General features: G+C 39.5%; 1 protein-coding gene across 1 annotated transcript in view; it reads left to right on the top strand.

Moving 5' to 3' along the window:
- Positions 1-5,992: 5,992 nt before the first annotated feature.
- LOC139170400 (cytosolic phospholipase A2 epsilon-like) overlaps positions 5,993-27,510 on the top strand; it is a 54,051-nt gene continuing 32,533 nt past the window's right edge. Inside the window, exons 1-5 of the mRNA XM_070757595.1 lie at positions 5,993-6,031; positions 7,886-7,960; positions 10,366-10,438; positions 21,930-22,066; positions 23,704-23,832. Of these exons, the coding sequence (XP_070613696.1) occupies positions 5,993-6,031; positions 7,886-7,960; positions 10,366-10,438; positions 21,930-22,066; positions 23,704-23,832 (453 nt within the window). The remainder of the gene's footprint in view (positions 6,032-7,885; positions 7,961-10,365; positions 10,439-21,929; positions 22,067-23,703; positions 23,833-27,510) is intronic.

Raw genomic sequence — 27,510 nt, 5'->3', positions numbered from 1 at the left:
TCAGGAAATTTCTCCTTAGTTCTAAGTTGCTTCTCTCCTTTATTAGTTTCCACCCATTGCTTCTTGTTCTGCCCTCAGGTGCTTTGGAGAATAATTTGACTCCCTGTTCTTTGTGACAACCCCTAAGATCATATCATAGTCCTTCCTTTCATAAGACTAGACCAGTCATTCCCAACATGGGGCTCATGCCCCACAGGAGGGCAATTCGATTTTTAATGGGGGCAATGGAAACTTTGTTTAAATCAAGTTAATGGCCTTTTAGGCTTCTTGCACATGAGTAGGAGTTCATTTTTTGAATAGTAAGAATTATATGTCATGGGGGGGTATCAGGATTTTAGAGATGCTTAGGTAGGGCATGGTCAAAAAATGGTTGGGAACCACTGGACTAGACATATCCAGTTCCAGCCACTGTTCTTTATGTGTTGTATCTATAATAATTAATTAATTAATTAATTAATAATAATAATAATAGTAGTAATAATAATAATAATAATTTATTAGATTTGTATGCTGCCCCTCTGCGCAGACTCACAACAACAATAGTAACAATATAACAAATCTAATACTTAAAAAACATCTAAAATCCATCATTAAAACCATACAACACAAGCATATCATACATAAACTATAAAAGCCTGGGGGGTATCTCAATTCCCCTATGCCTGGTGATATAGGTGGGTCTTAAGCAATTTACAAAAGACAAGGAGGGTGAGGGCAGTTCTAATCTTTGGGGGAGTTGATTCCAGAAGGCCGGGCCCACCACAGAGAAGGCTCTTTCCCTGGGGCCCAACAGAAGACATTGTTTAGTTGACGGGACCCAGAGAAGGCCAACTCTGTGGGACCTTATCAGCAGCTGGGATTTGTGCGGCAGAAGACTGTTCCGGAGGTATTCTGGTCCGATGCCATGTAGGCTTTTATAGGTCATTACCAACACTTTTAATTGTGACCGGAAACTAATCAGCAGCCAGTGCAGGCCACGGAGTGTTGGAGAGACGTGGGTGAATCTAGGTAGCCCCATGATGGCTCTCGCAGCTGCATTCTGCACGATCTGGAGTTTCCAAACACTTTTCAAAGGTAGCCCCATGTAGAGACCGTTGCAGTAGTCGAACCTCGAGGTGATGAGGGCATGAGCGACTGTGAGTAATGACTCCCTGTCCAAATAGGGCCGCAACTGGTACACCAGGCGAACCTGTGCAAACGCCCTCCTTGCCACAGCCGAAAGATTATGTTCCAATGTTAGCTGTGGATCAAGGAGGATGCCCAAGTCGTGGACCCTCTCCGAGGGGGTCAATAATCCCCACCAAGGTAATGTACAGACAGATGAGATTGTCCTTGGGAGACAAAACCCACAGCCACTCTGTTTTGTCAGGGTTGAGTTTGAGCTTGTTGACACCCATCCAGACCCCAACAACCTCCAGGCACCGGCACATCACTTTCAAGTCCCCTAATCCTTTTTATTGCTCTTCTCTGCACTCTTTCTAGAATCTCAACATCTTTTTTTACATTGTGGTGACCAAAACTGGATGCAGTATTTCAGGTGTGGCCTTACCAGGGCATTATAAAGTGATATTAACAGTTCACATGATATTGATTCTATCTCTCTGTTTACGCGGCCTAGAATTGTGTAGGCTTTTTTGGCAGCTGCAGCTTGTTTTAATTGTTTTTAACATTTGTATTGTTTATAGTGTTCTTTTTGGTAATGGCAAAGGGGTGATCAAAATGCTGATTTTTGAAAGTTCAAACAGACTAAGGTCCCAGATAGGTTTGAAATAAGATTTTAAAATGGACTTTATGGGTATACAAGCTTATGATGCTACGTGAGAGATACATCCAGTGGTGGTTTGTTCCCTGTTTCGCTTGGTTCGGTGAACTGGTTGCAGTGGCGTCAGGAGGCTCCACCCAGCCACCCAGAACACTTCATGCGCCCAACGCGCGCAAACCTGTAGCAATGGGATTTAGAACTCACTACTGGATTCCACCCAGAGTCTGCGGAGAGGGGCGGCATACAAATTCAATAAATGAATGAATGAATGAATGAATGAATGAAATAAACAAACAAACAAACAAACAAACATAAATAAATAAATAAATAAATAAATAAATAAACCAAGGACATTTCAAAAATAAGAAAATATATCTATAATTCTATATTAAATATGGATACATAGACACAATTCTATAGTTAATTCAATTCTCTCTGGTTTAAGTCCAACCTACACTCCTATCATTCATATCAGATGTTGAGACTCTAGAAAGAGTGCAGAGAAGAGCAGCAAAAATGATTAGGGGACTGGGGCCTAAAACATGAAGAACGGTTACAGGAAGTGCATATGTCTAGTTTAATGAAAAGAAGGACCAGGGGAGACATGATAGCAGTGTTCCAATATCTCAGAGGTTGTCACAAAGAAGAGGGAGTCAGGCTATTCTCCAAAGCACCTGAGGGCAGAACAAGAATCAATGGGTGGAAATTAAATCAAGGAGAGAAGCAACTTAGAACTAAGGAGAAATTTCCTGACAGTTAGAACAATTAATCAGTGGAACAATTTGCCTCCAGAAGTTATATATATAAGCTTGGTGTACCCAAGCTTATCTAGAATGAATTATGAGATTTACAAATGAAGCTAAGCTCTAATGTTTTGACTAACCAGATGGTATGAGCTTAACCATTGTGGTTTATAAGTCATTGTTTGTAGAGTAGTATTATCCAGAGAAATGTAGCTCAACAAACTATGAATATGTAATCCATGATGCCATTAATAAAATGATGAACAATCTTAGATGAAAGTACTCTTCATCAAAAGATTTTTTGGATGGGATAATTGATGTTACTCTGGCATAGAGTTCTTTTATTTGAACTCTCTGAGCAATTGAGTAATGGTCTGAGACTAAGGGGCTTAGAAGTATTGCCTTTGTCATGGTCAGACCATTTCCTACTACGGCTTGACTTCCTGGCTCCAATCCTTCCCCGCAGGGAGGCGGAACCAATTAAGATGTTCCGCCCCAGACGCCTGATGGACCCAGAGGGCTTTCAGACGGCGCTTGGGGTTATTCCAGATGCACTCGTCCACAGTTCGGCGGAGTCTCTTGCAGAAGCCTGGAACAAGGCTGCAGCGGAGGCTCTTGATCGGATTGCGCCTTTGCGACCTCTCCGTGGCGCTAGACCCCGTAGAGCTCCATGGTTCAACTAGGAGCTCCGGGAGTTGAAACGCCAGAAGAGACATCTAGAGAAGCAATGGAGGAAGAGTAAGTCTGAATCTGATCGAACACTTGTAAGAGCTTTTATTAAGACTTACAAAGTGGCGCTCAAGGCGGCAAGATGCGTGTATCATGCCGCCTTGATTGCATCAGCGGAATCCCGCCCGGCCGCTCTGTTTAGGGTGACCCGCTCCTTTCTTAATCAGAGGGGAGTTGGGGAGCCCTTACAGAGTAGTCCCGAGGATTTTAACACGTTTTTCGCTGATAAAATCGCTCAGATCCGGGCGGACCTCGACTCCAATTGGAAAACAGAGTCGGCTGACAACGAGTCAGTTGAGGTGACTGGGGCCCGTACTTGTCCATCTGTCTGGGAAGAGTTTGATCTGGTGACACCTGATGAAGTGGACAAGGCCATTGGAGCTGTGAGTTCCGCCACCTGTTTACTGGATCCGTGTCCCTCCTGGCTGGTTTCGGCCAGCAGAGAGGTGACACGGAGCTGGGTCCAGGAGATTATCAACGCTTCCTTGGGGAGGGGATCCTTTCCATCATCCTATAAAGAGGCGCTCGTGCGCCCCTTCCTCAAGAAGCCTTCCCTGGACCCAGCCGTACTTAACAACTACCGGCCAGTCTCCAACCTTCCCTTTATGGGGAAGGTTGTCGAGAAAGTGGTGGCACTCCAGCTCCAGCGATCCTTGGAAGAAGCCGATTATCTAGGTCCCTAGCAGTCGGGTTTCAGGCCCGGTTACAGCACGGAAACTGCTTTGGTCGCGTTGATGGATGATCTCTGGCGGGCCCGGGACAGGGGTTTATCCTCTGTCCTGGTGCTTCTTGACCTCTCAGCGGCTTTCGATACCATCGACCATGGTATCCTTCTGCACCGGCTGGAGGGGTTGGGGGTGGGGGGCACTGTTCTTCAGTGGTTCTCCTCCTACCTCTCCGGTCGGTCGCAGTCGGTGTTAGTGGGGGGTCAGAGGTCGACTCCGAGGTCTCTCCCTTGTGGGGTGCCTCAGGGGTCGGTCCTCTCCCCCCTGCTATTTAATATCTACATGAAACCGCTGGGTGAGATCATCCAAGGGCATGGGGTGAGGTATCATCAGTACGCTGATGATACCCAGCTTTACATCTCCACCCCATGTCCAGTCAATGAAGCAGTGGAAGTGATGTGCCGGTGCCTGGAGGCTGTTGGGGCCTGGATGGGTGTCAACAGACTCAAACTCAACCTGGATAAGACGGAGTGGCTGTGGGTTTTGCCTCCCAAGGACAATTCCATCTGTCCTTCCATTACCCTGGGGGGGGGGATTATTGACCCCCTCGGAGAGGGTCCGCAACTTGGGCGTCCTCCTCGATCCACAGCTCACATTAGAGAACCATCTTTCAGCTGTGGCGAGGGGGGCGTTTGCCCAGGTTCGCCTGGTGCACCAGTTGCGGCCCTATCTGGATCGGGACTCGCTACTCACAGTCACTCATGCCCTCATCACCTCGAGGTTCGACTACTGTAATGCTCTCTACATGGGGCTACCTTTGAAAAGTGTTCGGAAACTTCAGATCGTGCAGAATGCAGCTGCGAGAGCAGTCATGGGCCTACCTAGGTATGCCCATGTTTTACCAACACTCCGCAGTCTGCATTGGCTGCCGATCAACTTCCGGTCACAATTCAAAGTTTTGGTTATGACCTTTAAAGCCCTTCATGGCACTGGACCAGAATATCTCCGAGACCGCCTGCTGCCGCACGAATCCCAGCGACCAATTAGGTCCCACAGAGTGGGCCTTCTCCAGGTCCCGTCAACTAAACAATGTCGGTTGGTGGGCCCCAGGGGAAGAGCCTTCTCTGTGGCGGCCCCGACCCTCTGGAACCAACTCCCCCTGGAGATTAGAACGGCCCCTACTCTCCTTGCCTTTCGCAAGCTCCTTAAGACCCACCTGTGTCGCCAGGCATGGGGGAACTGAGACATCTCCCCCGGGGATATACAATCTATGAATGGTATGTGTGTATGTATGTGTGTTTAGAAATGGGGTTTTAAATGTTTTAGTAGAAATTTAGATTTGTTATAAATTGTCTTTTTGCACTTTGTTGTGAGCCGCCCCGAGTCTGCGGAGAGGGGCGGCATACAAATCTAAATAAACATAAACAAACAAACAACTGGGTACACTGCTTTTGCAGTTATGGCAATTAACACAGAAAACAAGACGTTTTATGTCTTCTGCCCAGCCCTTCCTCAAAGACCAGAACTTCTCAGCGAAATCAGAAGGGCTCAGTCCGACTAAATGAGGTTGGAGATAGGACTGATTGTAGGGTTACCAACCTGAGGGTGTTACAGAAAGAATTATAATCAGCAGGTACCTTGAATGATCTGAGAGACAGCAGCACTATCTATGCTCAAGCGGTATCGATTTGGTGGCTTCATTACCAACGTTCAGGCAGGTAGTAATCAAGGAAAGAGGCTCCGTGCACTAAGGAATACTACAGTATGTTTTGGAGATCTGTGCAATGCTTGGCAGGTTCTTGACATTTGAATAGCTTTGATCTGATTTTAATTAGATCAAAGCTCATTTTTTAAAAATAGTTGCTAGATATAGTGGGGGGGGGGTTAACCCCAATTTTTTACTAGGAGTTTTGAGAGAGGCAATTCTATACTTGCTCCATGCCTACGGATTCTTTCTGCTGCTGAAATTGCAAGAGGTGGGGCTCTGACTCAGCGTTCGTAACACCTACTTTTTCCATTTCAAAGCTAGGTAATATCTTTTAGGAGCCATTGTTATTTTAGAAGTGTTCTTCATAGCGCATCACTTGGACCTAATGGTTTCTAGAATGGAATCACTTACTACTTTCCTGAAGGTAAGAACTACAAAACTAGAAGCAGAGTCACTGGACAGGCTGTTCATACTGGTCTGCATGCACTTCTTTTTATCTTATCTAAAAAAAAAAAGGGAGAAACCAGTTAGTTGAAAACAGGACTTGTAAAAAGTTGTCACACATGGCTTTGATCTCATCATCATACAGAGTGAGGTTTGTTTGAATCCAGATATGAAAATTGTGACTGAGAGATAGGTATATGTAGGAGATGAAAGACACTGATAAGAAAGTATGTCTGAATGTTCTTGTTTTCTACTGAGATTTTGTTTTAGAAAGAAAAATCCACTTGTAGTGTATGCTGATGCTGTTTCTGTTGGCTAAGCTGTTTGGATAGCTATTTGCTGTTTACGGAACATCTGTAAATGTATACAGAATGTAAATTTATTTATTTATTTATTTTTATTTATTTTATAGAAACAGAAACATAGAAGACTGACGGCAGAAAAAGACCTCATGATCCATCTAGTCTGCCCTTATACTATTTTCTGTATTTTATCTTAGGATGGATCTATGTTTATCCCAGGCATGTTTTAATTCAGTTACTGTGGATTTACCAACCACGTCTGCTGGAAGTTTGTTCCAAGCATCTAGTACTCTTTCAGAAAAATAATATTTTCTCATGTTGCTTTTGATTTCCCCCCCAACTAACTTCAGATTGTGTCCCCTTGTTCTTGTGTTCACTTTCCTATTAAAAACACTTCCCTCCTGGACCTTATTTAACCCTTTAACATATTTAAATGTTTCGATCATGTCCCCTTTTTCCTTCTGTCCTCCAGACTATACAGATTGAGTTCATTAAGTCTTTCCTGATACGGTTTATGCTTAAGACCTTCCACCATTCTTGTAGCCCGTCTTTGGACCCGTTCAATTTTGTCAATATCTTTTTGTAGGTGAGGTCTCCAGAACTGAACACAGTATTTCAAATGTGGTCTCACCAGCACTCTATATAGAGGGATCATAATCTCCCTCTTCCTGCTTGTTATACCTCTAGCTATGCAGCCAAGCATCCTATTTGCTTTCCTTACTGCCTGACTGTACTGTTCACCCATTTTGAGACTGTCAGAAATCACTAGCCCTAAATCCTTCTCTTCCGAAGTTTTTGCTAACACAGAACTGCCAATACAAGTATAGGATAGTAGTTTAGATAAATATAACATAGAAAGTAATGATAAAAGAAGACAATAGGACAGTAGGATAGGGACCGTAGGCACAATGGTCCGCCTATGCATGCCCCTTACAGACCTCTTAGAAAAGGGGAGAGGTCAACTGTACACAATCTAAGGCTGAAGATTTTTGGGTTTGGGGAAAAAACAACAGTCAGGTAGTGAATTCCATGTGTTGATCACTCTATTGCTGAAGTTGTATTTTCTGCAGTCTAGTTTGGAGTGGTTTAAATTTAATTTGAATCTATCACGTGCTCGTGTGTTGTTGCAGTTGAAGGTAAAGTAGTCATTAACAGGAAGGACATTTTGGTATATGATTCTGTGAACTATGGTTAGATCAGTTTGGAGGCGACGTAGTTGTAAATGGTCTAATTTCAGTATTTCAAGTCTTGTGGAGTAAGGTATTTTGTTACTAGAGGAGGAGTGAAAGACTCTTGTTATGAAATATTTCTAGACACTCTCTATTGTACCAATGTCTGATATGCAATGCAGGTTCCATACAGGTGAGATGTATTCTAGAATTGGTCTGACAAATGTTTTGTAAGCTCTGGCTAGAAGTTAGAAGTTCAATGTTACCAAATGTAAGAAGAAATACCTGTAACTATTACAAGATACTATAACAAAAGTATCACTCCAGCAGTCTTGTATTTTATACACTTATTTTATTTGGCAGGTTCCAAACAGAACAACAACATTTTGGGAAAATCCAGAGAGTCAACATGCTATTCAAACGCATGTAGGATGTAAGGTAATGAATCTAAGACAGAAAATTAAAAATGACTGATTTAACTGGGCAATAGTTTTTATTTATTTATTATTTATTGGATTTGTATGCCGCCCCTCTCCAGAGACTCGGGGTGGCTAACAGCAACAGTGTACAATAGTAGTCTGATGTTAAAAATAATTAAAAGCCCATTAATATTAAAAAAAATTATTGTGAGGATAGGACAAATAAACATTTAGTTATGAAATTAAAAGAATTAATGTCTTTCTTGAGCAGTGAGAACAATTTTTAAGAGAAATTGCCTAAGAACTCACTGTATCTGCTTTTTTTATAACTACCTTCCCAGTCAACTAAATATTTGTTTGCAAAGGGGTATTACTGTCTTTGCTAGAATTCATGTGCCTCACATCACAGCTTGCTGCAGTTTTACTTGGAAATCATGGCCACTAAATTGCAGGAAAATGTCAGCAAAAATTATAATTTGGTTGCTGACAGGATGAAATTTGGTGATATATGCTCCACACTTCTAGCATAAGGAAATAGTTACAGCATTTTAGGAAATGAATTCTTGAGTTCTTCCTCATGTATTAATACCAGACTTAATTCTTGACAGTAAATTTCAGCTATCCAAGCGCTTAGTCTGTTAATCAGGAAATGGTTCTACGGAAGACTTTCAATCACAACTCCAATTACTTTCTTTCCTGCAGACAGGAACGAAGCCACAGATATAGCAAGCTGCCTATGGCAAGAGACAAAATTCAAAATATGTAGAAAGATTAATGATTCAGGACTGAATTCTAGACTTTGTCCCCTTGCCTTTCCAAAGCAACAGTTACTTGTCTATTATCTTGATCGTATTGGAAGTCATGTGTACTGTGCTGACTTAACTGTTCTCTCTAGCCTAAGAACCACTGGTTTGTTTTCTCCTTGTTTGATAAATAAATGAATAAATGAACCTACAAATGAACGAACTGTCAGCCTGGCTAACAGTTCTTTTATTTATTTATTTATTTATTTATTTATTTATTTGTTTGTTTGTTTGTTTGTTTGTTTATCAAACGATTATAGATGGTAATTTGTATAAATAATATATTAGAAAAGTAATGATAAAAAGTAATGATGGAAGACAATAGAACAGTAGGACAGGGATGGTAAGCACCATGGTGTGCTTATGCATGCCCTTACAGACCTCTTAGAAAGGGGGAGAGGTGAATTGTAGACCACAGAGTCAGGTAATGCATTCCGAGGTAAGAGCCGAGGTGGCGCAGCAGGTAGAGTGCAGTACTACAGGCCACTAAAGCTGACTGTAGATCTGTAGGTCAGTGGTTCAAATCTCATCACTGACTCAAGGTTGACTCAGCCTTCCATCCTTTGGATGGACTGAAAAGGCTTGAGAGAGATGTTGAACAACAGCTCTTTATTATAGCAATGAGTAAGATTCAGCAACTAGCCAGACTGATAGTTTCCCCTTTTATAGGGAGCGGTCCCTGGAGAAATAACCGAGATCACCAGTCCCAAATCCTATTTGGTAGCTTTAGCAGATGGAAGAAAATGGTGGTGTCACATAGATCAACTGCACAGCTACCAACCCACAAATGCAAATTACCCAAATCCCTTTAATGATCATTTCCCTATAGCTGATTCAAACCCAAGGGTGACAAAACACCTATCTGATGACCCTGGGCTCCAGCAACATCATGATCTCAAACCAGTTCCCGTATAATCCACAACTCCATCCAAGAGCTCCTGGGAAGTTGGACTAAACCAAGAGGGAGGGGTGTTGAGACTGTATTTTTTTTACTTCAAGATTCGCAATTCAAGCAGAAAAATGGAGAGTGTTGATCAATGATTGGTTGAGCTATCTGACCGCTCCCTATAAAAGGGGAAACTATCAGTCTGGCTAGTTGCTGAATCTTACTCATTGCTATAATAAAGAGCTGTTGTTCAACATCTCACTCAAGCCTTTTCAGTCCCATGTTTTAAGCCTTGTTTCAAGTCATTGCAAATCACTTCCCTTTGAGGTAGCCATTTTAAACACTTTTAAACAGCTTTCATATACTTTGACCATTTCAGAACAAGAGGAAAAATAACCCAGTTCTGCACACCTAAAAGTGACTTAAGACTGGGTCATGCATGGGCTGAAGGCAAGGCAAAATCCTGGGGACACAGCAGATAAAGATGTTAGCCATAACATTTTGGGGAAAGCCCTAAAATGTATCTATCTGGAGTCTTCAAAAGCACATATACTTTGTGATAGGGAAGATTCCAAATGAAAATAGTTGCTTTTCCCAGACCAAAGTCCAGATAACTTCATTAGCATTTCTAATTATAACTCAGAAGAATTGCATTTATCAGTTGAAGAATCCCTCCAAATATTTTTTTCTTCCTTCCTTCCTTCCTTCCTTCCTTCCTTCCTTCCATCCTTCCAGAGTATGGAGTCACCATGTTACATCTTAACTGTAAGAATTATTCTAATGAGGAATCTCCGTCGAGAAGATTGGTGTGAGTATTTTCATTGTTGATCATGGTTTCATGATATACAATTTATGTATGGTATGTCTGTGTGTATGTCTGGTTTAATAATGGGTTTTTTTAAAAAAAAATTAAATTTATTAGATTTGTTGTGAATTGTTTTATTATATGTTGTGAGCCACCCCGAGTCTACGGAGAGGGGTGGCATACAAATATAATAAATAAATACTGAAAGTATGGTATATGTCTGAACAATAATATTACTTATCTCCCCCCATGTCTATCTTGCTAAATATACAAGAAGCCTTTTAAAAGCATGTATAAAACATACACAAATTACATAGAGCACTCCAAGGTTCATCCAATGTTACAATTTGATAATTGCTGCAGCTTATCAGATCATTTGTAACTGATATGCTAAAAGATCTGAGTACATTGACAGCTGTTTGCCAAGGTTTTTGATAAGAATCTTTACTGCCTTATCCAATGATACCAGGGAAAATTCTTGTCTGCAAATTTGCACTTCAGTTCAGGCATGCTACTCTCACAGATACAATTACATATTTCAGTGATTATTCTATGATCAAGCCATGGGCTCAGCCCAGCTCCAGTTGGTTATTTTTGGTTGTGGTTGGTGAACCCCCTTCCCCTCCAGTCCCTGAGTACTCTCTTCTAGAGACATTTTGTTTTGTGGAGTAGAAAATTTTGATTCTTTCAAATTAGACCCCTAAATTTGCATATTGTACCCAAGGATCTTGGATCAGCAAGATCAGGAACAGCTTGCCTCCAGAAGTTGTGGGTGCTCCATCACTGAAGGTTTTTAAGAAAAGACTGGACAGTCATTTGTTTGAAAAGTTATAGAGCAGTGATGGCGAACCTATGGCATGGGTGCCCCAGGTGGTACACAGAACCATATCTGCTGGCACACGAGCCATTGCCCTAGCTCAGCTCCAATGTCCATGTGTCTGCTGTCCAGCTGATTTTTGTCATGCATGGAGGCTCTGGGAGGGCATTTTTGGCTTCCAGAGAGCCTTGTGAGGAAGGGGGAGGGATTTTTACCCTCCCACAGCTCCAGGGAAGCTTTTGGAGCTTGGGGAGGGTGAAACACAAGACTACTGGACCCACCAGAAGTTGGGAAACAGGCCCTTTCCAGCCTCCAGAGGGCCTCCAGAGGGGCAGGGGAAGCTGTTTTCGCCCTCCCCAGTCATTGAATTATGGGTGTTGGAACTCACAATGCACGATAGTGCATGCACACGCTCTTTTGGCACCCTAGGGGATAAAGGTTCACCATCACTGTTATAGGGTCTCCTGTCTAAGCAGGAGATTGGACTAGAAGACCTCCTAGGTCCCTTCCAACTGTATTCTGATTGACTGATTTAAAACATGGAAGACTATAAATGTGAGAAACTAAGGCTCATTAAAAGAATGTTACGAGTATAACGGCCTAGCTTCTTTTCATATAAAAAGAACCTTGAACAGATTGTTATTAAAATAAATTCAAATGCTTAATGTTGTATAGTAATAACCCCTTTGACTATGTTGGAACAGAATATAATAGAGAATAATTTTGCTGCAGTACACCCGAAAAGAGATCGCCAGTGGGAACAGCAATTTTTATGTCAGTATAGTGTTCTGCTGGCTGAGGGACTCAGGTGGATAGCATTTAATTTAGCCCTGAGGAGAATTTCTGAGATGGATTTAGCTTAAACCAAGAATATGTGGGAAATCTGCAATTTGCTAGTCAGCATTCCTACCAGATAGTGTCTAGACCAGTGTTTCCCAACCTTGGCAACTTGAAGATATCTGGATTTCAACTCCCAGAATTTCCCTAGCCAGCATTCGCTGGCTGGGGAATTCTGGTAGTTGAAGTCCAAATATCTTCAAGTTGCCAAGGTTGGGAAACACTGATCTAGACCAACCTGGCAGTTTGTGGCCAATGAACACTACCACTCCCCCCAATAATAAGCCCAATCAGGATTTTGAGTACATGGCAATAAGGCAAAGTACTTATTGCAGCGTTCAAAAAAATATAAGAAGGGGTCTTATTTTGGGGGCTACACGGTACATACATACAGAGTTTAGACAAATGGTGTAGGAATTTGAACAGAATCAGAGCCACCTGACATGGGGAAAACTGTATGTTTCTACCCTTTCACTGAATTTTTTCAACCCCCACATGCCTATCGAGATTAAAGTACAGAAGAGATGATGGCTTATTTTCAGTTCACTCCTACTTCCTCTTCTACAGAAACCAAAAGGATAAACAATTTAAATCAAACTCACCACTGAGTACACACCATAGCTATGGCACTTTACTTTGCCTGAAATTCAATCTGTGGTTTGAGCAGGCATATAATAAGCTTATCTACACTATGATTTCCCAAATATTATCAGCATTGTCCCAAAGAGTTTCAGCATCTGTCATAGCAATAGTGACGGGGGAAGTTTCTTTCACTCAGCCAATATTTCCCAACTGTTTATTTCAAGCTTGATTCATACAGTAGCCAAATTAATTGCTCTACATTTGGACTTCCTTGAACTAATCTCCAGTCATACTCCAAATAATGGCAGCAAGAATATAAAGGAGTTCTGTGTTCAAAAATGTACCAACTATTTGCATTTCCTCATCACGTCAACTGATGATATGCTTAAATAGCGTTGTCAGTCAAGCCATAATTAGTGAAGTGGCTTAACAAAGGCTTTGTGAAGCAATGATTATGTAAGCCTGGCTGTTCTCTCACATCTTGGGCAAGGTGGCTGTGGAGTTTATATAGTATTTCTTTGGAGGTTGTTGACCTCTAAATTATATAAATAAATGGAACTTTATTTATTTATTTATTTATTTATTTTGTCCAATACACAATGTGGGTTTTAGTGGATATATATCTATATACACATAGTAAAATACATGATGAATTTACTAGGATATACTCATAGTAAGGATATACTCATAGTAAAATATATCTACGAAATAATAGAAAAGAAGGTATAGTAATAGAACATATCAATGAAAGAATAGAAGAAGAGATATAGGAATAGAAGAAAGGTATAGGAGATACAGGAGAGCAATAGGACAGGAGACAGAAGGCACTCTAGTGCACTTGTACTCGCCCCTTACTGACCTCTTAAGAATCTGGATAGGTCAACCATAGATAATCTAAGGGTAAAGTGTTGGGGGTTTGGGGATGACACTATGGATGACTTATGAGAATATAAGGGGGGGCATATAAAGTGACAAAATATGCATTATGATATTATAGTACAATGTATGGAGCTTGTATCCAATAGTAATACACATGGTCAAAAGGTCAAAAGTATACTTTGCTTTGTGACATCACATGGACCATTTTTACTTGTTCCTCTTGCAAATGGATATGTATGTGCTAACATTTTTACCTTGTTTACCACAATATTACCTACAATTCATTTCACCAATAAATAGAAGTTATGGGAATCTGTGCTCTGTATAAAAGCAACCATTAATTGGATTTACACCAAAACAAAAATCCTTAGGTTTTATAGCTCCTTGCTATAATCTCAGGGTCATCCACATTTGGTGTAATCGTTATAGTCCCAATATAGTCATCAGCCTGTCCTTAATTTTCAATGCCTTTTTCCTTTTTGTTGCTGTAAGTACCAGTATAGTCATCAATCTGTTTTTTCTCTTCAGATATCTTCTCCTCTTTGTTGTCTTCTTGTTCTTGAAAATGAAAATTTTCATTTTCACTTTCTACCACTGTAATTTCTAAATATTCATTGTAATCCATTTTTTCCCCATTCTTTTCCATCTCCAAGTTCCAGAAAGCACCTTTTAAAATCTTCATGAAGGTATTTAAAGTATCCACCAGCTCCTCATAATCACATGCCTCCATATCACCAAAGTCACAATTTACAAATTCCAAAATTCTAACTGTTAGCATTAACCTGCTTCCACTGTCTTTTATGATATTTTTATTTTAAGTAATAGATGATGTCAATTCCCACTGTGCAGGGGTAGGCTACTACCTGGAGCGCCTAATTGGGCTCACCTCTGCAGCTCTGAAGGTACCGTGAGTTCAAGTGGAATTATGCTTCTGCGCCCGTGCAGGTAGCAAAATCACGCACGAAGACGCAAGTGCGCCCATGTTCTGGCAAGGTTTTTTGCTTCCGCAAATGCCCACCCCTGCTACTGTGCTAAGGCAGCTCTCTTAAACAAATAAGTCTCTGTATTTTAAGTCCATTTAATGCTTTAAAAATTATTTTTTTCAAAGTCTTGTTTTTTTCCAATTCTTTATATTGAAGTTTATTTATAAAGAATTTTATTTAATTATTTATATTGAGGTATAATCCAGTCTCAAACAGTCCAAAATATGCCTTTAAACACAATAACAAATTGTATACTGTTTTTGAATTTTTCCAGTCTCTGAGATAACTCTTTCTAAGCAAGGTCGGTCTCAGCTATCAACATGCACATATTTCCACAATCTATTGTAGTATTTCTTCTAACCATCAGATAGCATTTTCTGTTTCCAATATCAGGAATCTGCTTTTTTCTTACAAAAACTATTTCTCTATATTTTAAATCCACTTATCATTTATGAAATGTTCTCTTCAAATTTATGTTTCTGCAATCATTTTAATCTCCACCAAGTCTATTATAAGAGTGTTCTCAAAATTGGGCTTTAAATCCAATTCCTTTTAGTTTAGTTTCACTGGGGTCTTTCCACTTGCTAGATAGCCGCTGTTTCCATTTTGAAATCCCTTTTATTTATTTATTTATTTATTTATTTATTTATTTATTTAGTTAGTTAGTTAGTTAGTTAGTTAGTTAGTTAGTTAGTTAGTTAGTTAGTTAGTTAGTTAGTTAGTCCAATACACAATGAGGGTTTTAGTGGGTATATATCTATATACACATAATAAAATACATGATGAAGGTTATATAGGAGATACTTATAGTAAAATATATCTAAGAAATAATAGAAAAGAAGATATAGTAATAGAACATATCAATGAAACAATAGAAGAAGAGATATAGGAATAGAAGAAAGGTATAGGAGATATAGGAGAATAATAGGACAGGGAACGGAAGGCACTCTTGTGCACTTGTACTCGCCCCTTACTGACCTCTTAGGAATCTGGATAGGTCAACCGAGGACAATCTAAGGGTAAAGTGTTGGGGGTTTGGGGATGACACTATGGAGTCCGGTATCCTTTGTCCCCCTTTAAATCTTTAATTTTCTTCTTTTTAGTCATTATATCTGCCAAATATTCATCAGCTTCTGCACGTCTTCCTCTCTCTCCAGCACTTGCATTTCAGTCTTGTTTCCCAGGTGACTCACAATCTCTTCAATCTATTGGTCCGTTTGTGGCTGCCACAGCTAATGACAATAGCAGGTCGTCTTCTGCAGATACCAGCCAAGAGGCTGGCGTTGGCTGGAGAATGAACTAATATTCTGCACCTATTAATACAAAAAATGATATATATGCTAGTATATGCTTTGCTTTCCTGGTACTTGTATCTTCTAATTGTGCTATATTAGATTCATCTCCAATCATAATTATGGGAGTCATAATCCCAGACATACTGTAATTAACGGCAAAAGCATTTAGGCTTATATATCATCCCATAGGGCTTTACAGCACTGTCTAAATGCTTCACAATGTCAGCATATTATCCCCCAACAATATTAGTCTTCATTTTATCAACTTTGGAAGGATGAAAGGCTGAGTTAATCTTGAGTCCCACCAGGATTGAATTGCAAGGTTTAGTTTAAGTTTAAGTTTAATCAGATTTGTATGCCGCCCCTCTCCGCAGACTCGGGGCGGCTCACAGTAGTCGAGCCTCGAGGTGATGAGGGCATGAGTGACTGTGAGCAGTGACTCCCAGTCCAAATAGGGCCGCAACTGGTGCACCAGGCGAACTTGGGCAAACGTCCCCCTCGCCACAGCTGAAAGATGTTTCTCTAATGTGAGCTGTGGATCGAGGAGGACGCCCAAGTTGTGAACCCTCTCTGAGCGGGTTAGTGACTCCCCCCCCCAGGGTGATGGACGGACAGATGGAATTGTCCTTGGGAGGCAAAACCCACAGCCACTCCGTCTTATCCGGGTTGAGCTTGAGTCTGTTGACACCCATCCAGACCCCAACAGCCTCCAGGCACCGGCACATCACTTCCACTGCTTCGCTGACTGGACAAGAGGTGGAGATGTAAAACTGGGTATCATCTGCATACTGATGATACCTCACCCCATGCCCTTGGATGATCTCACCCAGCGGGCAGAGTTTGCCTGAAATACTGCATTTTAACCCCTGCATCACAAGGTCTCCTATACATATACCTATACCTCTATCTATCCGTCCATCCGTCCATCCATCCATCCATCCATCCATCCATCCATCCATCCATCCATCCATCCATCTATCTATCTATCTATCTATCTATCTATCTATCTATCTATCTATCTATTTATTTATCTATCTATCTTTAGATGGAACCAAGTTGAAGAATCTCAAGAACCTTTTATTTAAAGAACTATTTTAAGCAAGGAATAAAACTGACTTAGGAGTATCAGCCATCCATGACTTTGCTGATCTCACAGTAGCTGAAAAAGACTTTTCATCTTTTGAAGAAATTGATATATTATTGACATAGTGTTGACTGAGCTTCCACAAGCATTACATTATAGTTCTGTGGGAAGAAGAAAGAAACTAAATAAAGCATAGTAGTACATTGGAATCTTGATTTATAGAGCTCACTTCGTTGGACTCTGCAATTAATGCAATGAGTTTCTGCTTCACAAGATATAGATATGTTAATATTGTTACACAAACTACATCATATGTACCATTGTTACTCCATTTGCATAAAGATATGACTACCCATTGATGGGAGTTCTGCATAATGATGTAATCATGCAAGTGACATAAATTGTTATAATTAGCTTATGTAATGATATTTGTGAATAATAGCCAAGGGTTGGCTGCTGGCCAGAATGTCCCAGTTTAACTCGACTCCACAGCTCTGGAGGTACCGTGAGTTCAAATGGAATTATGCTTCTGAACCCGTGCAGGTAGCAAATTCGCGCATGGAGGCATAGGTGCACCCGAATGCATGGAAGCAAAAAACCTCACCGGAACATTGGTGCACCTGCGTCTCCATGCACGATTTTGCTACCTCCAGGGGGGAATTGGCTCTTCTTTGTACTACTTAGTGGTTATTTGCACCTGTAATATACTCATTCCTCGTCTGATTAATTGAAATGAAAATTCTTTATTTTCCCAAGAAAATTCATCACTCAAGAGTAACACTGAGGTGTTATATGACATGTAACAGAGTGATTTTTTTTCTGTGAGCATATGTATAAACACTCACAGTTCTGACAAAGAGAAATAAAATTAGCAGTAGTCCAGTTCAGAGGTCTCCAACCTTGGCAACTTTAAGACTTGTGGACTTCAATTCCTAAAATTCCTGAAGAATTCTGAGAGTCGGAGTCTACAAAGTTGCCAAGCTGATATCAAAGTTGCCAGGGAGATCCCCATGTCCAGCTGATATCAAGAGAAGTGAGACTTTTATGCTAACTTTCACATGCACAAATCCAGCTTTATTTTCAATATTTCCAAGGGCTTTCTAAAAAAAAAATTTATTCCAAGTTTCATTTCACTTCTGCGAATCATTTCCCTGTCCATCCCAACCTTTTTCTACTGAAAACAGAAGCAGTTTCCGATGACTCAGCCATTGTGTGTGTGTTTTTTCCCTACGTTTTGCATAGGTCAGCTTCAGAGAAAATGCAGCAAAACTGTTAACTGGACCTAGGAATATCTCCAAAATGAAAAAAAAATGTTTTTGTTTCAAACCCAGAATAAATTGCAATGATCTGTAAACGTTCTGAAACAATTCTGGATTTAGTAAAAGTGGAATAGATTAAATTTGGTTGTTTTGGGTTTGGATGGAACCACATCTACAAAGCAAGAAGGGCAAGGTTACTACATGTTGATCCTCTCTCTCTTTTCCCCCTCAATAGCTGCTATTTTATCAGCCCAATTTTACTTTGCCCCACTTCCCCCTCAGCCACTTCCTAACATCCTGTCAGGGTTCCAAGTAACACTCCCAACAAAAAAATGACTCCAAGGCAACTATTCCTCAAAGTTCCATTTTATTAGAGATGCCATATTGCCACATCTGGGAAAGCCCAAATCTGAATGCTTCCAGGTTTTCTCCATCCAAAAGAAAGTCTAAGTCCCTTCCCTAGCATCCACATGTCCATCACATGGTCCAATCAATGCACCATCCCAACATGGATTTTACTAAATCCAAAATTGTTTCAGAAAATTTCCAGATCATTGCAATTTATTCTGGGTTTGAAACAAAAGCATTTTTCATTTTATTTATTAGATTTTATTTATTTATTTATTTATTTTATTAATTAGATTTGTATGCCGCTCCTCTCCGCACACTCGGGGCGGCTCACAACAGTGATAAAAACAATACATAATGCCAAATCTAATAATTAGAATCTAAAATAACAATTATACATATAAAAATCTAAAAGAGAAACCCCAATATATAAAAACATACATACAGTCATATTATGCACAGAAACTACATAGGCAAGGGGAAAGTGTCTCAGTTTCCCCAAGCTTGACAACAGAGATGGGTTTTGAGGAGTTTATAAAAAGCAAGGAGGGTGGGGGCAATCCTAATCTCCGGGGGGAGCTGATTCCAGAGGGTCGGAGCCACCACAGAGAAGGCTCTTCCCCTGGGTCCCGCCAGACGGCATTGTTTAGTCGACAGGACCTGGAGAAGACCAAATCTGTGGGACCTAACCGGTCACTGGGATTCGTGCATCAGGAGGCAGTCTCGCAGATAACCTGGTCCGATGCCATGAAGGGCTTTATAGGTCATAACCAACACTTTGAATTGTGACCGGAAACTGATCGGCAACCAATGCAGACTGTGGAGTGTTGGAGTAACATGGGCATTTTTAGGGAAGCCCATGATTGCTCTTGCAGCTGCATTCTGCACGATCTGAAGTTTCCGAACACTCTTCAAAGGTAGCCCCATTTTGGAGATACTCCTAGGTTAACAGTTCCCAGTCACACCCCTCCAGGTGCAGGGCAGACCTTAACTCTCGGGGAAAGGAATATTGTTATGACTATATATTTCCCCAGTTCCAAACAATCTCCCCTCCCAGTTTTTCACAGCACTAAATGTGGCAGGCCTCAAGATCCAAGGCCCAAGATGGCTTCAAGGTCTGAAAAAATTACCTTTCAACTATAGCTTTGAGGGGATCGCAAATACACAACAGTTGGAAGGAACTGGGTATTATTTCAGGATATATACAAGAATTTATAAGTTTTCATCTCCGAAAAGGCTAATGCAGCATCAGTGTTCCAGATTTTTTTAAAAAGTGTTTTGATCTAACAACAGATTGAGCTACCTACCTTGAAACATTCTCTTGGTTAAACATTATTTCTTGGGAACCAAAGATTATTTCTTTGGTAAGAGGACACATAGCTTATTTCTTGCCACAAATGACTTATTGTATTTTTTCGGAGTATAAGAGGCACTCTTTCCTCATCTAAAAGAGGGTAGAAATGTCGGTGCATCTTATAAACCAAATACAGCCATTTTGGGCCTGCTGAGGCCCTTACCCAGTGTCCCTTCGAGACCGCCTTCTGCCGCACGAATCCCAGCGACTGATTAGGTCTCCCAGAGTCGGCCTTCTCCAGATTCCGTCGACAAAACAATGTCGTTTGGCGGGACCCACAGGCTGCCTTCTCTGTGGCAGCCCCGGCCCTCTGGAATCAGCTCCCCCAGAGATTAGGACTGCCCCCACCCTCCTTGTCTTCTGCAAACTCTTAAAAACCCACCTATGTCACCAGGCATGGAGAAATTGATTCCCCTGGCTGTCCCATTTTATGCATGGTTTATTGAATTGTGTGATTGTTTTTAATAAGGGTTTCTTAATGTGTTCTGTTTTAACATTGGATTTGTAGACTGTATTGTTTGTTGGAAGCCGCTCCTAGTCCTGGGAGAGAGGTGACAAACAAATCTAATAAATGAATGAATTAATGAATGAATGAATGAATAAATAAATAAATAAATAAATAAGTAAGTAAATAAATGGCTTCTTAACTGCTTTTCAGTTATTATAAACTGGATCATCAGCTTTTAGAGCAGCTGGTGATTTTTCTTTCATCCTGAGCAGAATAAGTTTTAAATACAACTTTAAGGACTTAAAATAAATAAACCTTTTGTATAAGCAGCAAAAGAATGATTAGAATATTGATTCCGGAAAGTTTAAATTTAATAATAAAATAAAAAATAAATTACATTAAATTTGATCTCTACCAGTAATACATAATGCAGAAAAATAACTTAATATTGGATATATTGAGGGATATCTTTGAACAATGGATCCAGGAAGTTTGTCTGCCATTATAGAGAAACTGTATTTAAAAGATACTATGAAAGAGGAACTAATTTTTCTGGACAAGACTGAGTTTGATTTGAAAATGAAATTAAAGATGAAAGGCTACAAGAATCATATGGAAGCATACAAATCATATGGAGCATACAAATGAAACTGACTGATGTCTTAATATTTAAGGGGAATGTATAAATAACAAATCAAAACAGTGACTGAATAATGTTTTTATATTGGGTTTATTAAAGATACTTATCAAAAGTTTGAAAGATTTTGTGAGATGGGACAAAGAAAAAAAGAAAACAAAAGCAAGTTTTAGAACATTATTTCAAGCAATTAAGGATGAAGATGGTTAAAAGGGAATATAAAGTTTGTTTATGTGATCAAAGTTTGAACAAATATGCTATTAGCTCTGAGGACCTTTAATGAGGTTTTGTTTACATAAACTAAATGATATGAATTTATAGATAAGAGATGAGATATGGGAAAGAAGAGATCATTTGTTGTATTTTCAGAGAAAGTGATCAATTACTAACATTGTTTATTCTTGTGATTAAGGGGGAAATCATTTATTTATATTATTTGTTTGTTCCTGTTTTATATCTATATCCTAAATTTTTATTTCTTTTTATATTTTTAGTTTTTCTCTTCACTTATTTTTTTTATTTTTCTTCTTTTAATTTTTAGTTTGTATTGTTTTTTATCTTTTTAATTGTCATGTTTAATAAAATTATTATTTAAAAAATAGCATTACAGCAGACTTAATTGACATTAAATATATCCTTCTTCATTATAACATTTCATATAGAAATGAAATAAAATGCAGCATTCTGAAACTCCCCAAAATTAAATTTCAACCTTAATTGATTGATTCAGAATCATCTTCATCCTGGGAACTGAACTCACCTTTTCCAGTCTGGAAATTGAAAAAGCAGTTTATAATCACTTCAGGATCCAAGTTCTGGTGAAATGAAAAATACAGTGCTACTAAAATCCGTGAAGATTTTTGAATCTGCTCTTTCAGATTTATCTCACTTCAAGATTAAGATAAATGGTCTGTCTATGTTTGAATGATAATCATTTCTGACTATAACTCCTTTTTTATTCATACATACAGTCAGTGAATCTGATTGCTATGTGACCTTGTGGCTTCCTACTTCCTCACCGGAAAAACTTCGAACCAAAACAGTCACAAACTGCAAAGATCCAATATGGAACGAAGTATTCTATTTCAGAATCCAGAGTCAAGTCAAAGTAAGATGAAAGATCTCAATATTTCCGTCCTTCTAAATGAGCAAGGATAATAGTATTTTATTGTTGTACTATCTTATCATTCAATTTTTTCTCTGTTTCATTTGTTTTATATTATATAATTAGTCAATGTCTAAGTAATCTTTCCAACCCAATGTACTTTTACAAAGAATGTTGCTTCCACTATATAGCAAAAATTTATATATATTGTTCTGTCGGGCTCTCTGGTACATTCCTCCCAAAAATTCACAGGTACAAATTTCAGACACACACACGTTTGAAAATTCAAAACAATGTTCTTTATAATGAAAAGTCACTTAAACTAAGCCCTCTTTTGGTATAGCAAAGAGCACTCGTCTCCAAACAAACTGGTAATTTGTACAAGTCCCTTATCAGTTCTGTGATACTTAGCTTGCAGCTGTGAGGCAATTCACAGTCTTTCTTCTTTCACAAAGTGAAACACACTTTGCTCTGGTTTAGTTTCAAAGCGGGGAAAAATCAGCACACAAAAGGTCAAAGTCAGTAAAGCAGTCACGAAACACAATGATCAGATAATCCTCCACAATGGCCAAACCCACAGGCTGCTATTTATAGCAGCCTCACTAATTACCACAGCCCAACCCAACCACAGGTGGCCTCATTTTCTTTGATAATAATCTCTCAGTTGTTGTTGCCTATGCATCGCTCTCCGCATGCGTGGCTGTATCATTAACTCTTGTTCTGAATCCAAGGAGGAGCTAGATAATTGATCTCCTTCTGAGCTGTCTGCCACACTCTCCTCCTCCCTGTCACTCATGTCTTCTTGGTCAGAGGAGCCTTCATCAGCAGATTCCACCGGGGGCAAAACAGGCCTGCAGCATGTGGATGTCTCCCCCACATTCACAGTCCTTGGGGCAGGAGCTGGGCCAGAGCTAACCACAACATATATATTATTTTATTTATTTTTATATATTTAAAATCTTTGATTTTATATATATATTGTTGTGTTACTCTCACTACTCTAAGTCTCTAATTTGGGCTCAGAGCATTTACCCCAGACACCCAGAAAAATATGGCATCCTTAACTTAATCCTCCAGGGAAAGATTGAAGGAAAATGAGGTTCAAGCAGAAGAACATCAGGGCTTAAAAAGCTAAGGCACTGATTTGGCCGAAACTCAGCAGTACTTTTCCATGCAGTTGTTGACAAAAATGAGATTGCTAACATGATAATCATTGTCTGATGATGGGTATGGCACAAGAAGAAGAAGAAGCAGTTATGGGATATTAGTTTCATTTGCTAGGGAATGGCACGTTCTTATCATTTCCCCTTCTTATATCTTCATTTTCAATATTGGACTTTCACACTCATTTCAATTTATCAGCTATTATTATGCTGGTTAAAGAATTAGAGGACCAGCCAAAAAACCTGGAGAAATTGGTTGCGCAAATATTTTTTTCACACATTTCAAATTTTTACAAATGTTTCCATATTTCAGATTTCTAGATAAATAAATAATAACTCAAGATGCTTCCAGGGCCTAAAATTTGATATTCTCTTTTCTCAAAGTGCCATTTTTTGTGAAAACTACCAACCACAAGGGCTTGGACTAGAATAAAGGGCCCGTACTGTAGTCATAAGAGAATTCATTTCTGTCTTCAGAATATTTTGGAACTGACAATATGTGATGAAGATTTCTATCGAAATGACGACAACCGTGTCATTTACTTTGATGTAGCTAAAGTCCCACTTGGAGAATCGATAATGGTCAAATTTGAATTGGATCACGTGGTGAGTGTGAATAAATTCAAACCCTTTCTGTTGGTTGGAAATTATTGGAAATAAAGTCAGGTAGATCTGAAAGGCATCGAGATATGGAAGGCTGATCTAGAAAGATTTAATAAAGGCACACTGTCTCTTTTATGAGGAACTACCGAAGGATTAAAATGGCTCAGTTACAAGGAACATAAATGTAAGGATTGGTATCTTGGTACTCATGCTTAATTGGTTCGTGAAGGAACGATAAATACAAAAAATAATGAGTACTGAATAGTTTTTTCACATAAGAAATAATATAGTGAGTCACAGGCAGCTGACACAGCCAAGTTCAAGCTATACATTGAGTTCCAGGACAAAATGTTCTTGTCAATTTAATTTAATTAATTTAATTGATTTATAAGCCACCCAATTCCTTCCGGACTCTGGGCAATGTACAACAATTTAAAACAATATAATAACAATTAAAAACCTCCCAAAATAAAGCATTCATATCCTTTTAGCCGGAGCTAGATGGTATAGCTCATCAGCCCCAGGCCTGCCGGCAAAGCCAAGTCTTCAAGGCCAGGAAAGTGGGGATAGTGCAGATCTTCTTTCTTTCTTTCTTTCTTTCTTTCTTTCTTTCTTTCTTTCTTTCTTCTCTGTTTCTCTCTCTGTCTCTCTACCACCCTTCTTCCCTTCCTCCCCCCTCTCTCTTCCTTGGGTAATAGCCACTATATTTACATAGAAAGTAAACAGATGCCTTTGTATCTGCTTTCTGTTTAATTCTGTAACTACAGAAGGAGATGGATAAACTGAATCAGAAACATAATAAGAGAACATAGAATTAGCCTGGACTTCTTAACCAAACCCAATCTAGACTATATTGTTATTGTATGCAATAGTGACAAATGTGAGCCGCTCCGAATCCATGGAGAGTCCACGGCATACAAATCTTTTATTATTATTACTATTATTATTATTATTATTATTATTATTATTATTATTATTATTATTATTATCATCATCTACTTTGTCATACTTTAGCCTTGAAAAGGCAGAAATATTCTAAAGATCAACACTTAATCTCTCTTTCAACTTTCTATGTATATAGAATGCAAGATAAACATTTTTTCTTTCCCCAATCTGTGATGTGGTACTTTAGTCAGAATTCATTTATATCCCCAGAAGTTCTTGGAACTGACAATATGCAATAAATTCTGCAGAATTATAGTGGTATTATCTCAAGACAGAATATAATTAAAGAGGAAATAAAGGGGGGGGGATAACTGTTATATATGCACTCACAAAACTTTTATGGATAGTCCTATCTGCACACATACATATAAATACACATTTTCTTTTTATATACTGACTCTGCTTTCTTTGTTTTCCTCCCCCCCGCTCCCCCCCCCATCCACACCCATGGGATTTGGGGGAGGGTTGGGAGTGTCAGTTTAAAGTAGTATTGGCTGTCCATGTAACCAATCTCAAAAGGTTTCACTAGCAGCTTCCAAGAGGAAGAAGAAAGAAGACTCCAACAATGTCTTTCTTTCTTTCTTTCTTTCTTTCTTTTTCTTTCTTTCCTTCCTTTCTCTCTCCCTCCCTCCCCCTCCTTCCCTTCCTAACCCAGAGATTTTATCTCACCTCCTCAGTCTCACACCTGCATGCCCTGATACTACCTTCAAGCTTAATTGCTGCCTCTATAATTTTTTTTTTTTACTGTACAATATCCAGTTTGGTGGACATGTCTGTAAACTTTTAGTCACTCTATTAAGGCAGAATATGGCCCAGGGTATGCCATTATGGAGGTAGTCTATACTTCATACCCCATAATAACATGGGCAACTTTTATTAACTACAACCAAGTAGATTACATAGATGCAAAAAAATCCACTTCCAGGTATGTAGTTGCCCTGAAAAATATGGAGCCATCTGAATAAAATCATGACAGGCTATGTGGAGAATGGCCAAGAGCCTGCCATACCACTGTGATGCATTGGAACAAACTATAACAAACCAAAAACATATAATAAGTTCAAGAATATCTCCTCAGGAAATTCAAAGCACCTGTCCACATCCTCACCAGAAGCAATTAGATGGTTAGCTTCCTTAGATATCAAATGATAACATCTATTCCATTGCACTTCTATGGCTCCATATTATGGTGATTTTATTATATTTATATTAATCTAATAGTTTGCTCCTGTATAGCATTGTCTATGTATCATTGGAGAAAGGGCAAGAGAGAGGAAGGTTTCTGATGTTAATTTAAACTAAATTTGTAGTGAGTTCATGACCTCTGTTGATGCTAAATAAATAAAAATTTCCAGTCTTGTATTTGAATGAAAAATACCTGGACAACCATCTCAACCAAAAGATGCAGAGACACTCTCTCTATCTCTTAGTTCCTCTATACTGATTTTCTGGGCTTTGTAGGCCAGTAGAGTGGGCAAAAAAGTCCCCCCAAAAAACAAAACATTTGAGGAGACACGAAACAATGTAAAACATCTGGATTGTCTGGCATAATTCCAAATGTCTAAATATCTTTGGAGAGTCTCAGTCATCCAGATCATGGTTGTCCCAAAGGTGCTTTTTGGAGAGGCAATTGGACTTTCTGGTGTGTGTTTTTCTTTGAAGCTGAAGAAGCTTCTTGGATGAGAAGCAGAACACTTTCAAAGAAAAACAGAAAGTCCAGTTGCCTTTTGAAAAAAAGCATCTTTGGGGACTTTCAAATGTCTACTCACCCTATGTAATTGAATGCTATATTATATAGGTTTTTGGACTGGTCTGGAAGAACTCTTCCATGCTGACTCAGTCTGCCAAAAGCACAATGCCTATTTTGACCTTAAGTTTTAAAGGTCATTTTTCCCCCTATGAAAACCATATCACTACAACGCTCTCTATATGGGGCTACCTTTGAAAAGTGTTTGGAAACTTCAGATCGTGCAGAATGCGGCCGCGAGAGCCATCGTGGGGCTTCCTAGATTCGCCCACGTTTCTGCAATACTCCACGGCCTGCACTGGCTGCCGATCGGTTTCCGGTCACAATTCAAAGTGTTGGTAATGACCTTTAAAGCCCTACATGGCATTAGGTCAGAATACATCCGGAACCGCCTTCTACCGCACAAATCCCAGCGGCCGATAAGGTCCCACAGAGTTGGCCATCTCCGGGTCCCGTCGACCAAACAATGTTATTTGGCGGGCCCCAGGGGAAGAGCCTTCTCTGTGGCGGCCCCGGCCCTCTGGAATCAACTCCCCCAGAGATTAGAACGGCCCCCACCCTCCTTGTCTTTCGCAAATTACTCAAGACCCACCTTTGTCGCCAGGCATGGGGGAGTTAGGATATTCCTTCCCCTAGGCCATTACAAGTTATGTATGGTATGTTTGTGTGTATGTTTGGTTTTTATAATAAGGGTTTTTAGTTGTTTTATTAAATTGGATTGTTACATGTTGTTTTTTATCATTGTTCTTAGCCGCCCCAAGTCTGCGGAGAGGGGCGGCATACAAATCCAATAAATAATAATAATAATAATAATAATAATAATAATAATAATAATAATAATCAACCCAGGTTTTTGTTACATTTTCACTGAAGTTTAATCAAAACCAGAATCTGCTGTTTTAAGAACTAGTTTTAATTACTTCAAGTTATTAGATTACAGCAAATATTTAGTTTGAATATTGAATTTTGCAAAACAGTCGATCTAATTA

This window comes from Erythrolamprus reginae, chromosome 1 (genome assembly GCF_031021105.1).
Source record: "Erythrolamprus reginae isolate rEryReg1 chromosome 1, rEryReg1.hap1, whole genome shotgun sequence".
Lineage (NCBI taxonomy): Eukaryota > Metazoa > Chordata > Lepidosauria > Squamata > Dipsadidae > Erythrolamprus > Erythrolamprus reginae.
Note: the sequence above shows the minus strand (reverse complement) of the source record. Positions and strands in the feature narration are given on the sequence as shown.